Source organism: Mastomys coucha, unplaced genomic scaffold (genome assembly GCF_008632895.1).
Source record: "Mastomys coucha isolate ucsf_1 unplaced genomic scaffold, UCSF_Mcou_1 pScaffold21, whole genome shotgun sequence".
Lineage (NCBI taxonomy): Eukaryota > Metazoa > Chordata > Mammalia > Rodentia > Muridae > Mastomys > Mastomys coucha.
The window spans coordinates 133,653,267-133,668,036 of NW_022196904.1; the positions used below are offsets into that span (position 1 = coordinate 133,653,267).

The 14,770-nt window shown below is 52.2% G+C and overlaps 1 protein-coding gene across 14 annotated transcripts in view; it reads left to right on the top strand.

Annotated features, from left to right (window-relative positions):
* The window catches only part of Shank2 (SH3 and multiple ankyrin repeat domains 2), a 446,182-nt gene that overhangs the window by 411,930 nt on the left and 19,482 nt on the right, over window positions 1-14,770 (top strand). For 7 of the 14 annotated variants that reach the window (XM_031389011.1, XM_031389016.1, XM_031389019.1 and 4 more), the window contains 5 exons: window positions 4,367-4,502; window positions 5,278-5,358; window positions 5,553-5,573; window positions 6,731-6,751; window positions 13,486-13,616. In XM_031389011.1, the coding sequence (XP_031244871.1) occupies window positions 4,367-4,502; window positions 5,278-5,358; window positions 5,553-5,573; window positions 6,731-6,751; window positions 13,486-13,616 (390 nt within the window). The remainder of the gene's footprint in view (window positions 1-4,366; window positions 4,503-5,277; window positions 5,359-5,552; window positions 5,574-6,730; window positions 6,752-13,485; window positions 13,617-14,770) is intronic. The other 7 variants (XM_031389013.1, XM_031389022.1, XM_031389025.1 and 4 more) reach the window with 4 other exon arrangements.

Genomic DNA, 14,770 nt, shown 5'->3' on the forward strand with positions numbered 1-14,770 from the left:
CTCCCACCCTGTGGTAACAGACAGGGATTGGAGGTCCAGGCCCTTTGTGCTTTAACCCCATGAACATTCAAGGTGGCACTGAGAGTTGATGAGGGAGGGGCATGCCTTCTTGCCCACTCTGGCTCCTGTCAGCACATGAGGCATCTATTTTCAGGACTGTCTGGCTCCAAGCATCCACTGCACATTAAACTGGTTGTAGGCCTTTTTGTAGGCTGGGAAACTACAAACTTGATCCCTGCTGTGGTGAGGAAAAAGCACCTGGGGTTTTCTGGCTATCGCCTTTGGAAACTGGTCTTGGTAAGGAGTCTCTGTGTTGCACAGGCCATGTGCCCAGCCCTCCCTAGGCACCATGACTTACCACACTTGTATCATGTGCCTCATTCGAGCTATCCGTGCACATACAGGAAGCTGATACACAAAGCCACATGGCCTTCTGCTCTGACCTGAAGGTTGGGGCAGAGTCCACACAGTTTTGTTTCTGTGAGCGTGTTGGAGTCCCGCATGGTTGCAAGGGAGGGAGAGGAGGAAGGACGAAGACCACAGCAATGAGTGCCAGGTCAGCGTGCCTCCATTGCGGGCACTGCTGTGTCAGCTACTTTTCATGGTAAAATGTCAGAACCAAATGCACGCTGTGGCGGAGTTTATTCTGGCTTACTGTGCCCAAGAGTTAAGAGTCCGTCATGGTGGAAGACATAGCCACCAGCAGCTGGCATGGTGGCAGGAGCAGAAAGCTGAGAGCTTACGTCCTTAACAGTGAGCACAAAGCAGGGAGCAAGCTGAAAGTGGCAGGAGGCTTCTAGTCTCAAAGCTCAGTCCCAGTGACATGCGTCCTCTAGCAAGGCCGCACCACTTAAACCTTCCCACGTCGTAACGCCAACTCAGGACCAAGTGTTCAAAGGACATTTCTCATTCAAAACACAACATTTTACTCCCTGGCTCCTATATAGGCTCGTGGCCATACCATCACACAAAATGTGTTTATATACTCCAACTTCAGAAAGTCCCCATAGTCTTTCACAGACTCAACACTGTTTGGAAGTCTGAAACCTCTTCTGAGACTCAACCCCTGTAAAATCAAAAAAAAAAAAAAAAATTACATCCCTCCAACATGTACTGGCACAGAATATACATTACCATTCCAAAGGGAGAAACGGGGCATCATGGGAAAACACATGCCAAGGCAAGATGGAAACCCAGCAGGACAAACAACAAACCCATAGCTCCATGTCAGGTGTCCCCACATCTGGAAAAGCCAATCTTCTGTCTGGGAGAAGGGTTGTGCCTCATCTTCCCCTGCAAGGAGAGGTTGGAGGTGGGGGGCAGGCTCTGGGATCCTGCAGCCCAGCCTGGGATGGGGACTTTGTGCGTGACACACCTAACAGTGTGCATGACACACCCAACAGTGTGGAGGATGACAGCAGTGAGGACACGCCTGCCATATTCCTCCTAGAAGGTTCTCTTGTCCCCCATGTGGGAAAGGGAGGAGGCCCAGTGCTCTGAAGCCTCGGGAAGAACAGAGTCCAATGGCAGAAAAGGAAGGAGCCTGGAAAGACAGCTCCTAGGAAAGGGTCTGTCCTCTGGGGTCCACATCCCTGCATCCCTACAAAGCCCTAGTGGAGAAACACTGATCTCTGCACATGCCATGTTCTTGCCCTCTCGACCTGTAGGCACTGCACAAGACTGGAACCATTCCCTTTCTGACATGGGAGAGGAGAGGGGCTCTGGATCCCTGCCCATCCTCAAGAATTTATAGACCTTTAAGGACTGCTAGAGAAAGATCAAAAGGCCATGTCCCCAAGGTTTTTTATGGACCATTAACAATTACCTGGATGTTACTTAACCAGTACCAGGGCTTCAGCTGGCCAAAGTTGCCCAAGCTCTTATAATACCATTGCAAAGCAGGGAGGTGGAGCTACAGGACCTATCCACAAAGCCTGCACCTTCCCTAGATAGCATTTCCCAGTGCCCCCGTTTCTCTGAGTTCCCTCCATAGCAGCACTGGCCCTTACAGGCTGTGTCAGAGCTACTCTGTCACCTCTGCAGGACTTGGGGACTGTAGCTCCTTTCCTGCCTCCCAGCTTCCCTTCAGCCATCACGAGTCTCTCCCAGGGAAGGATGCTGCCTTCCCCACCAAGGCCCCACCTGAAGGGTGGTAGGTAGAACACTGACTCTTAAGGGCCTCAAATGAAGAGTGGTAGGTAACCCAGCTCCAGGCTGAGGGACACAGCATGATGGCGGGTCACTGGTTTCTGTCCAAGGCTGTTTTGTTGTTCTGTAATGAAGTGCACTGTACAGGGAGGCAGAGTTATTTTCTCCCTGTTTTGGAGGCTGGGACCCTGAGAGGAAGGGACCGGCTACCCTGGCTTGCAGGCTGTTGTTTCCTTGATGGTCCCTCACAGGGAGGGGGACAGGCTCTGGTACCCTTTGTAGGAAGCATCCATCAATTTATGAGTCACCCCTGAAGAAGCCCCTGGACGGAATAAAAAGGAGCATGGGAGCCGAGCACCAACCCTCATTTCTCTCTGCCTCCCGACTGTGGATACAATGTAACCACCTGCCTGGCACTCCTGCGGCCAAGCCTTATTCACCATGATGAACTGTGCACTCAGTAATTGGGAGCTCAATAAGCCCTCTCCTTAAGCTGCCTGAGTCGGGTATTCATCCCAAAGACCTCAGTCACCTTTGGGGTAAGGTCTATGCCATGAGGTCTGTGCTGTGACAGTTGTGACTGCTGGGGTGGCAAGCTTACTGAACTCCTGAACAGCTAGTAAAGCCATCGTGAACCTCTGAACATCCAGTGAGGCCGTAGCTCCACTCCTGTAGCCTCAGCCCAGCTTAGCTTCTTTGGGAGACTCAGTATTTAGTTTCTGCACCTTGACATCATTTGTCTAATGGCAGCTGTGTGTCACCAGGGCTGCATGCTTCAAGTTCCAGTTGTTTTGTGACACTCAGGGCCCAATCTTCTGACTTTTCCCAAGTCTGGTCCAAGGTGAGTGTGGCAGTCTCAGTACCCACGGCAGCCCTTGCATCCGTGTCTGTCCAATAGGCACACACTTATGGTTCAGTGGACTCCGTGGGAAGACAGTCAACAGGACAGCTGCTCGCCTGCAAGCTGTGCCAGCTCAGTGTGTCTACTCCAGCTCAGGAGAGCTGGCAGTAGTCCCTTTCATAACTCACTCCTTTACAGAGTGTGGGCACAGGCCAAGGCTTGGTATCACTCCTGACTATGATCAAAAGGATGAACCCTAAAAGCCCAGCCCAGGGCTGGATTCAGAATTTATTGCATGAATATCCCCATGGATGATACTCTGACAGCAGAAATATGGGGGTTCCATTCCGTCCCCTTCCAGAACTCCAAAAGCAAACCACATCAAAGGCAATGGTCACAAGTCCATGCAGATGAGTGGGCCAGGGGAGGCTGGATGGCCCCTGAGCAAGTAACAGAACTCAGGGTCCTGCCCAGGGCCTCTGCACACCCACCCATGTCACTGTGTAGGGATGGGGTTTGGGGATTTGTGTGAAAGTGCCAGAGCTCTTCAGTTCCAATAGCTAAATGGTGTCCAATACTGCTGGGCAAGATTTGGCCCCCGGTGATCTTGATTGGAAGACACGGTGCTGGGATGGGCATGTTCACACTGCCCAGCTTCCAGCCTGCCCATCCTCAAGACATTGGCTTTGGGGACAAGGCCTGGGGGTTCTGGTCCATGAGGTCCAAGAGCTCTTGGCCAAGGATCGAGGTGATGCCCCACCTCTGTTCAATTCTGTCTACTTCTTCCTCGGGGATGGAAGGAGAGCGCCTGATTCTGAAAACCCAGGTTTTCTGAACCCGGGGTTGTGTTCACCGCAGCAGTGTTGGGACCCAAGGTGCACTGCCACTATTCCAGGAACGCTGGGATAGTTTTCCCTCCTCCCTGCAGTGCCAGGGCAGAAGTATCCTCTCTCTTAGCACCTTGTAATGACAAGCTTTTCTGCCTATGTGTGGAATAAAAGAGAATGCCTAGAGGCAGTGAGCCAAAGCATAGGAGATGCAACTAGGGGCCAGGCTTCCACCTCACTGTAAAAAGGGAGAGTTGTTCCTGCAACCAGCCCTGCAAGTCTCCTGGGCAACTCCTGAAAATTCTGATAGGTGGGACCCACGGGTTCTGGCAGAGAGGATACTGGATGAGGCATCCCACTCCTCAGAGTGTGGTAGCCCCTGCAGCCACAGCAGCACACATGCTGACCTCCTCAAAGCAGATATTCATCCATAGAGACCAGTGTCCCTCCCCTGACCCCATTTCCTGTAGAGTAGCAGCAGCCCGTGCATGCCTCACCACCTCTGCCTCCTCTCATATGTTTCTGACCTGCTATGCCTCTCTCCCTGCAGGTTAACAATGAAAATGTCGTCAAGGTGGGCCACAGGCAGGTGGTGAACATGATCCGCCAGGGAGGGAATCACCTCATCCTTAAGGTCGTCACGGTGACCAGGAATCTAGACCCTGATGATACAGCCAGAAAGAAAGGTGTGTGTCCCTCAAGGTGTTCTGCAAGGGGAAAGACAGGGGCTGTGGGAAGGAGAGCAGGGTTCTTTTCAGCTGAGAGCCAAAGCAATGGTGTGTAGCTTAAGTTTGTGTCTAACGCCATGACATTGAGCCTGAGTCAACCATTCTGCTAAGGGAGGTTGTAGCTGGGCCAGCCAACAGGGACCAAGTACAAAACAGATGCCCTGCCCCTTTGGTAGGGCAGATGTTGGGGATAAAGGAGTCCTTCTAGCCAGTTGTCCCTAAAGCAGCTCTGTCAAGGAGCCAGGGACAGCCAGGAGAGGACGTCGAGGTACCATAGCAAAGTTTACTCAATAGCAGAGCTGTCTAGAAGAGAGGGCTGGAAACAGCAAAGACCACAGTGAGAAGGTAGGAGGATGAAATTTCCTGGACACCAACTGGCCTCTTTCCCCAGCTCCAGCGAAGCCTGTGTCCATGCCCTGACAATAGGTGGCAAAGCCACCTATTCCACCATTCTGTCACAGTCAGATTCACACAGACAGAACAGAGCCTGAGGTCCCTTCCCAGCCCAGAGCACCTGAGAACCCAGAGCTGCTGCCAATCATGGCAGCCCAACTGTGATATCCCCACCCCCAACCACCTGTCAGCATCCCCCACTAGACACAAATTGGGGGGCCTCTGCCTCTTGGATTCTTCCTCTGTCCAAAAGTTAAGGGCATGGGCTGGATATAGGATGGGGGTGAAGCCTTGTGGTGATTCTCATACCTGCTCTGCCTCTACCTACCCCTCCCTCAAGCACCCCCACCTCCAAAGCGGGCTCCAACCACGGCCCTCACCCTGCGTTCCAAGTCCATGACAGCGGAGTTGGAGGAACTCGGTAAGGCTACCTCGCCCTGCTGCCCTCAGCCAGGGCATGGCCTCCTGCTGGCTGGCTTGTCTGTGCCCCACCCCTGCATGCCCTATAGCTCCACGCTTGGCTTGGCATCTCTAGTGGGGACCAAGGTGGGATCTATAGGGATGGGGCTGTTTCTCTTTCTGCTTATCTAACATTGTTTTGTTTTGACTTTTTGGGCCTCTCACTAGTGGACAAAGGTAAGCAGCCCCACTGGCCCTGCAGCAGCATCCCTGCTGCCTCGGGCACCCTCACAACCCCACCTCAGCCTGGCCTCTAGCTTGTTCCAAGTACCGAAGGTCCTGCCCTCAGGGACTCTTCAGAGAATCTCAGCATACCCAGCACTCTACAAGGTCCTCATTAAAAAGACTTGGCGTTTGTCCCTTTGGAGGTAGATGTTGCAGGGGGACCATCAGCTATTGGAACTCTGGTGCGACTAAGAACCATATCCTGTGTGTCACCCAGGTGCCACCAGGTAGCCAGGGAACCTCTGCAAAGAGGGTGACTTTGAGCCAGAGATTGGCCCCAAGAAGGGCTGGTACGGGTGGACTCCTGGGCACAGAAGCAACCACTCAGATGTACAGCTAGTAGCTCTTAGTGGTGTCCTGCCAGGATGTCACTAACAACCAACAATATTGTGTGGGAAACCCTCATGTCCCCCGCCAGCATAGAGCAGCCTCCTGCCTCCTTGCTCATGCTAAACATTGGCTTTCTTGCTGCTTTCTGGGAATCTGAAGCTCGCCTCAAGTTGTCAGTTTTCTAGAAGAGGGTATCCTGACACAGGAATGCTTCTCCACCCAGAAACTGGAGTACCTCTCTCCTTCCAGCCATGTCCCTGTCCCTGTCATACCCCTTCAAACATTCCACTGGGAGCATTCTAATTGTGTCCCCATGACAGAATATTTGCCCTACTTACAATGGGCCAAGGCCAGCCTGAAGGGGCTGCTACCATGTTCCCTAGGAATTCATTAACCAGGGGCTGTCTCCAGCTCCCAGAGGCTCCAGCTCCTGGGGCCTCCAGCTCCTGGGGTCTCTATGCCCTTTTAAAGGGCCCCTCCTGTCCTCCTGCCCCACCTCATGAAGCTCAATCCCACCTGTAGAGTACTGGTGAGATGCAGGAGCCAAAGTAAAAAAGAAATCCTCATTACCACCACACAGGAGACAGGGCAAGAGAAAAAGAGCAACCAAGGACAAATTGTGAGGCCACTCTGCACCCTGCCTCTCACTCCCAGTGGTCTACACACTGCTTCCCCTGTCTGTGTCCCATGATCACTGCGTTGAGTAAGACCCTGGGTGCGGGCCACTATGGGAGGGTGCCACCGTGGGTGGCTCACGTGCTTCCCTTTCTGTTTGCAAGCCTCAGTCCGGAAGAAGAAGGGTAAGGGAAGCCTCTGCCCCCATGCTCTTGCCCAGTAGAAGAGAAATCCCCTCGTGACCATCATGTAAAGCCCAGAGTGTGCTGTGAGCCTTGTGTTGTCTTCCCTATTTGGGGGGGGGGGAGTCATATCCAAGAGTCCCCTCCCATGTCCCCTGTTCTGGTCTGTCTGGTCTGCTTGGTTTCGGTCTGTGACCCCCTCAACCTATTTGTAAGTCCCCCAATCTGTGTCCTCATCAACAGGCTGACAAAGCAGCCAATCCTGGATGACTCTTGCTGTGCCTGCCTGGTTGCAGGTGTGTTGACGTCTATGGGCTGGTCAGAGACAACCCTGTGTACTGCCCAGCCATTGAATGAATAGACTGGGATACAGGCAAGGGGCATCCCGCGCTTTGTTCCTCTTCAGTTCTCCTCACACTGGGGAAGAGGGAGCAGTGTGGGCCTTTTGGCTGCCTGTCCCCAGGCTCACTTGAGAGGGGAGAGGGGAGAGGGCATGACACAAGTCTCATGAGTAACCAGGCAGAGCCCTGCCTTCCTCAGAAGCACCCCGTTACAGATGTATACCCCTGGCTGCTCATGAGTCCCCAACACTGAGCCAAATACAACTTGTGACCCATAAGTACAATCCTAAAACATCATTCCCCAAGGCTGAGACAGTCCCTAAGTAGGCTTAGGAGCCCCCTAATGATTGCTGAGCTCAGTCTGAGGCCTGGTGTGGACCTAGCTTCCTAGATGCTGACACGGGATCAGGAATGCCTGAGTCCTGCGGGATCAGCCTCAGGGCAGGGCAGGTACCCTGGAGCTGCCAGTGTGGTCAACTTAGGACTAGCAACCATCTTTATAGCAATCCATGCCTTTACCACACTGGACTCTAGCAGGCTCCCTAGGGCCCTCCTCATGCCAAGGGTATGACTGATGACCAGTCAATGCCTATCGTTCTTCCTAGGGGTCCTATATTTATATTACTAATATGAGCACCCCACCCCTATCAAAGGCCAAACCCATGTCTAGCCTGTCAAACGAGGCATACCACTACTGTGGGCTCCCAAGGTCCAGGGTGCCCCACCGGAGCTGGTGAAGAAAAGCTCATTGTCAAGAAGATGGGATCTGGGCAGTCAAATCCCTGTCCGAGGGCACCTCCCCCTAAAATGTTGCAACACCTAGGGCAGAGGGTTCTTAGCCAGCACAAGGTGAATCCACTCAGAGATAGATGAGTCTCAGACAGTGGAAAATCCCTTCCATGTAAGCAGCAGGAAAAAAAAAAAAAAACAGTTGAGGAGCAGTGCCCCAACCTGGAGCCAGAGCAGTGGGTAGGGGTGAGGGTAGAAGCAGGTGCCAAAGGAACCAGTGGTCACAGCCAAGGAGAAGGGACTGAGGGTGTCTGTTCCCATGGCTACTGCATCCCTCACCTTATCTTGCAGAAGCCCCTGCCAACTTGGTACCTTCCCTCAGTTGATACACTAGCACCTGCTATACAAGGCTTGGAGCAGAGTGGGCACATGGTACCTGAGTATGGAAGATGCTCAGCCTTGGCTCCAGGGCCTCCCACAGCCTGTCCAGGCTCCCTGGGAGGGCTGCCTGCCTGGAAGGAAGCACACTCCAGGGAGGCAGTCTAGAGTGAAAGAACTTGCTCTTCCCAGCTGCCCTGAGCCAAAGAGTGGCCCCGCCCCCTGCAAGTCTATGTCTACCCAGAGACCATGAAATAAACCACATTTAGAAATAAGGACTTTGCTGATGCAGCCAAGACAAAGTCACAACAGGATAGGTGTATCCTAAAGGAACCATTGACTGGTGTCCTTATGAAAAGGGAAGAGTTAGGGAGTGTTAGGGACTACTGGGACCTCCAGAAGCAGGGCTGTCCCCAATTACTTACAGATAGAACCTGGCCCTGCTGATCATGGATGCCCAGCCCCCAGAACAAAGCTATTGTCCTTCTAAGCTGTTGTTTATGGTCCCAGGAGATTGCTCAGCTAGGTGTGGTAGTATGTGCCTGTCATCCCAGCACTATGGACATGGGAGACAGAAAGATCACAAGTTTAAGACAAGCCTGACCTTTCTCAAATAAAATGAGGCAGCCTTAACCCTGGATCCACCCCACCAGCCACATCAGCTTAGAGACACTGGGTTTTCACTGAGCTTTTTGCCCTAGTGTCCTGTGGTGAGAAGAATCACCATGGCCAACTACCCAGACACACCAGCCCAGGTCTGCTGAAGTGAGCATAGAGACAGAGGCGACCAGGCAGAGTGAGTGGTGGAACGGGTTGTATAACCATGACTTCTAACCTCGCTGGTCACCCCTGGATAAGCACACAGACCTTCTCAGGCATAAGTCTTGGAGTCTACAGATCCACGGGGGTCCATGCAGCATACCCACGCTTCCCCACCTGGGAAAGCAGACAGGAAACAGCCTTCTGGTAGCTCAGATGACAATGTGACTGACATTTTGGCTTTTTCTCCTGGTAGCAGAGTTGCAGAGGAAGCCTACATGGTGTTTCCTCACCCCGAGATGTTTGTAGTGGCACTGTCCTGCAGCGGGAGTGGGCTACTAGCTCTGAGGCACCACGGGGAAAGCATGGTGGCTAGGGACAGATAAATTTCTAGCTATCTGAGATGCCGTGAGCACCCAGGAATCTCACCGCTGGCTTCTTGGATGCTCCTAGAACACTTGATCTTGTTCTCTCACAGAAATGCAATGTAGTACAGGAGAGAAGGCTGGGATCCTGCTCTGACTTAAGGCTTGAGTGCTGGGCTCCGACTGTATTGTCACCCTGTGTTTGGCCAAGGGACAAGGCACCTCAGCAGGGCTTCCACTCACTGCCTGGAGACTTGGAGGCTCCTGGAAGACCCCCTCAGGACTGCGCCATGGGCTGCAATGCTAGATTGGATCCAGCTCTTCCTTTGCTTTAGCCACTGGGGTTGTTTCCCTTCCCCCAGCAATTTGTGACTTCTTCCCACAGAGCCATGACATCTGATGGGCTGTCACAAGGAAAGCAACAGGTGCCTCACATTGAGGACACTGGACATACATTCCAGTACTTTCTTCTGCAACTTCTGGGGATGCCTATGGCCCAGGCAAACTCACAGGCTGGGAGAAGCAGTGATGGGCAGGGCAGGCTAAGAAATGTGGCTTCAAGCTACCTCAGGGAGCCTGACAAACTCCTGCCACCTCCCCCCTCTGTCTCTCTGTCTCTGTCTCTTTCTGCCTCTCTCTGTGTCTCTGTGTTTCTCTCTGTGTCTCTGTCTCTGTCTCTCTCTCTCTCTCTCTCTCTCTCTCTCTCTCTTTCTCTCTCTCTCTCTCTCTCTCAAGTTCCTACAAGTCTATGATTTATAACCCATGGGCAACACATCTGGGCAACAACTTAAAGCCTATAAGAGGCTTTAAGCTTGCTTAGAGACTGAAAACTCAGCTCATGGCTGGGACTGTTTTGTGACCCACAACAGTCTTCATGTGTGTCTGTGGGTCTATCCAGTCACCAAAGCCTCGTGTTAACCCTGGAAAGGCCTGGCCTCCTCAGCGATCTGTTCAGCTCCAGTCCTGGGCCTTTGTAAATTTAAACCTCACCCTCAGAAGCCAGCCATACAACAGTTTCCTTTAAAACCTTTATTTCCTGTCAATAAGATCTCAAAAGTGGAGCCTGTATGGCTTCAAGTTCCCATTGGTCAGCAAATCTAAGGCACAAGCTGAAGACTCTTCTGATTCACACCAACAGCACTAATGATAGGAGATCTGGAGCCCTGGGTCTGACAGGCTCATAAGGCAGCTCCTAAGGGAGATGGGAGAGGCAGAGCTCAAGAGACCAGGCCAACGTTCAAGACACAACCCCACCAGCACTGTCCTGTTACAGACTCCACAAGGCCTTCCTCTGTTCTGCAATCAGCTAAGTGAGGTTGGTGACTCTGGTCACCCTTACCAGAGCCCCCTCCAGCTGTGCTCTTTGTGAAAGACTGTTCTTCCTATAGCCAGGTGGATCAGGTTGAAGCCTCAAAGCCCCACACGGTTAGAACCGTCATGGGAGACCCTTATCCAAGGCCCTGAAGTCTCACATCACAGCCTATTGCCCACCTCTGATGGACATGGGGAAATGCCACAGGCACCCACAAGCCAGGCAATAGACCCACAAGCCACCGGGGGTTGGGGAGGATGCACGCACTGCCAGCTCAAGCCTGGGAGATTCTCAGTGATTCCACAGCTCTTCAGCATGTGCGATCGTTCCTCTAGTGTCCTTTGTTCTCCATGAGCTCAGACTCAGCAGACTCTGGCCAGCCACCTCCTCATGCTGAGCCTGTGTCCAGGGCTTTCCTAGCAGGACTATGACCCTGTGTCTCTTACCTGATCCTCCAAGGGTCGTCTGGCCTACAACCTTCCCTTGCCCAGCTGCTACCATTAGCCATTGAGTTCAGCACAGGCCAGTTTTATGGGGCAGGAAAAATGGGAGCTTCCTGGACTTCACCCACACCTCTACTTGATAGTCCTATCCAACCACTCCCAGGGCGAACAGGCTGGGCTCCCCACACAGCCAGGAGGGCCCTTCATATCTCAAGGTTTGCACAGGTTAGAGGTGGCTAGATTCTTACAGGTCTCCAGAGCTCTCCATGTAAAATACCCAGACAGTCCTCTTAACTCAGTGGCCTCCACTTGACCCACATTCGAGCTAGGCCAATCACCAGTGCTAAGAGACCTAGTGTATGGAGTAGGGTGTGTTTCAAGCCAGGCCAGTATGTCCTGCCTGGCTCACCAAAGCAGGCTGGCAGGTGGGCAGTGGGCAAGAAGGAAGTTTGATCTCAGCCATAAGAGCCAACCTGGACCCCTGGAAGAACATGGCAGATGGAGGCAGGTGGACATGGCCTATATCACATGGTGGGAAGCAGTCTGTCAGTGTGGAAGGTTAGTAAGAAGATGGCAGACTTTCCAGCAGAAATACCCAAGCCCAGGAGAGTGAAGGTTTGGTTACAGGTAAGGGCTTCGAGACTCAGGGGCCGAGGACATGGCTGACTTAAACTCCAAGTGTCCTCACTGCCTCTGGAGATGAGAGCTGAGCGATTGTCTGACCAATCCCTGAAGGCTGGATTCTGGCCCAGGAAGAGGCCTGTGGCTAGATGAGCCTGCAGGTCCCAGACTTCGGAGTCAGCCATGAAGGGACACACCACCTGAGATGGCATGGATTCTGCAGGCCTGCCTGAAGTCTCTTCTACAGTCTTTCTCCTTTTGAAAATTCTTCACACGTGTGAAAGGCTCCGAGGCCATGCAGGACCATGTGGCGTGGGCCACATCTGGACTGTAGCCATCATCTGTGGACTGCTAGAATCAACACTGGTCTAGAATTAGCCATCTTCCCAGGATGTCAGAGGGTCCATGATGGATACTTCCATTGGATGAATATTTCCCCCTAATCATAGCACACCCTCTTCTTCAAGGGGATCCTGGCTCTGCCCTGGTTTCTTACATAGTGTTGCTTCATTCTGATGCTGAGCACTGCTGCAGCTCTGAGGGTTTTACCCAATGGGTTAGCTCCTCTGATAAACCACCATTGCCAAGTAGTATTTTGAATGACCTGGTAGGTTGGTCAATGAACCCAGTGTTCACTAAACAGGGAGCCACCAAACCCCAGAAATAAGCAAAGCTTGCCTGGAAGGACGTGGGCATGTATAACAAATGTTCTAGAAGCTAAGCATCTCCTGCACCTCAAAAAGATCCAGTGTGGGAGGTGTCCACAGGCATGGCTCCCTATAAGCTTCATCCTGATCCCAGGGCACCTTACAAAACACAGCCCAGGACAGCTAGGACCTTTTCACGAGTGCCTCTGGGGGACTCTGACTGCAGGTCTCAGGGAGTAGGGTCCTTGTGTTCTGACAACCATAAACAAAGCCTTATATCTGGTCTCAGGATCTCAGCTATCTTAGAGCTAAATGGGGGGTGTCAGGGTCATTCTAGAACAAGTTTTGGATTTCAAGTTTAAATGAGAAGCTTTTGGCATTTTATTTGGTTTTTGTTTTGGTTTTGTTTTGTTTCCATTTTCTGGGACTCCTTGAGAATTGGTTTTTATTTTCTAGAACTAGGAATGTTCTAAAATGGGAAGAATAAACAGAAAGTTCTCTGTGTAACATATGCCCAGAGGTCTGGGGTCCCTGCCATCCTGTCTGGCTTACTAATCACAGTCAACATTCCAGCCTTGGTGTGGGGAGCTTGCCTTGAAAACTATGTTTAGTTACAAAAAGGACCACATTTGTGCATGTGTGCGTGTGTGTGCGCATGTGCTTATGTGTGTGTATATACGCCTGGTAGCACAGGCCTATAATGTCAATTCTCAGAAGACTAGCATAGGAGAAACAAAAGTTCAAGGCCAGCCTGAGCTACACAATGAGACCCTGGCTCTAATAGTAACTCCAAAATTAACACTTATCAATAACAAATCCCATTTGTCATACCTGAAGATGACTGAGTCACACAGGTCCTGGGTGGTATAGCACTCTCTAAAGGAACAGGCTGAGATGTGGACATCTCCTGCTGCCTTTGTCCAGTTAGTTACACACCTAAGGCAGGCGAGGGAATGCATGGTGGACCCCCTAGTAGGACATGTGGCAGGGGCATAAATGCACGCCTGCTCCCCACACCACAGCCTGCCCGATAGTCCAGGCACATGAACAGTGGCTGCATGCCTGAGTTCTCCTGACAGAACCCATCCACCCTCCATGCTTCCGTGAGACTAAACCACTCCAAAACTTACTTTGTCTTTTAGATAAACCGGAAGAGATAGTCCCAGCCTCCAAGCCCTCCAGGACTGCAGAGAACGTGGCCATAGAATCCAGGGTGGCGACCATCAAGCAGCGGCCCACAAGCCGGTGCTTCCCAGCTGCCTCTGATGTGAATGTGAGTGAATGGAACCGGGTAGGGTTTGGGCTGGCCTGGCTGGTGGGCAGGCAGGCAGGCAGGCAGAGGGTTCAGCCTGCAGGAACCAGCAGGCTAGTTCAGCAGCTGGTCTTTACAAGCCCTCCCTGCACATGTTCAGAGCCCATTTCCAGAGGTTAAGCACTCTGATCCAGCACAGATCTGCAGCAAGTCAGTTACTATGCAGAAGTACAAAGCTCGCCACTCCTGCATGCCACCTTTACCTGGGTTTATCCACAGAGCCCCAAACCTTGAGGGTGTCCCTCCATGTGTCCAACCAAGAGACTTTGGACATAGGGGGTGTGGGACTGCTCCTCACACAGTGCCCTTTGCCCGAGCAGGGCCTCATGCACTTCTGCACAAACACTTGGCATATGCTGCGGGGAGGGAAGGGCGTATCCTTAGAAGGGAAGTGGCTTAACGGGTTGGTCTTCATTGTGCATGGGAGGCACCGGATGGCAGCTCACAGCCAGTGCTGTTGCTGTGCCCACCCACCCCAAGTAAAAGGCACTCTCAGTAAAGAGCTGATGAGTTTCCCACGAGCCAGGGGTAAGTCCTGGACAAAAGTGAAATCTTCGAATCCCTTGGTACCTCCTTCTGGTTTCTGGTCACCATCACAGTCTAGTGCCAGGTCTGAGCACTAACTGTCCCATCACATAGCTGAGTATTTTCTCTGACTCACTTTCAGACTGACTTAGTTTAATCCAGCCCTTTTACACAGTGACACTTATAGTTGCCATGCATTTGGTAAGAGTTTCATAAGATAAGCAATAAAATAGACACCCCCAAGGTTCAGATACTCACTCCTCACCCTCAGAATCCCATAGGGAGGAACCCTGGCTTTCAACACACCCATGCTCCACCCTGATACTCTCCAACCTGATTGCCCCATGGGACAGGTTTCTTTGAGCTCCCAGGGGCCAGCATCCTACCTTCCCAGCTGCAGATTCCAGGGTCATGTGGGTAGAGGCTCTGGAGCCTAGATGAACCTGTCAGAGTATACCCACAGATATGTCCTTTTTTGTTGTTGTTTTTGTTTTTGTTTCTTCAAGATAGGGTTTCTCTGTGTAGCCCTGGCTGTCCTGAAACTCACTCTGTAGACCAGGCTCGAACTCAGAAATCCGCCTGCCTCTACC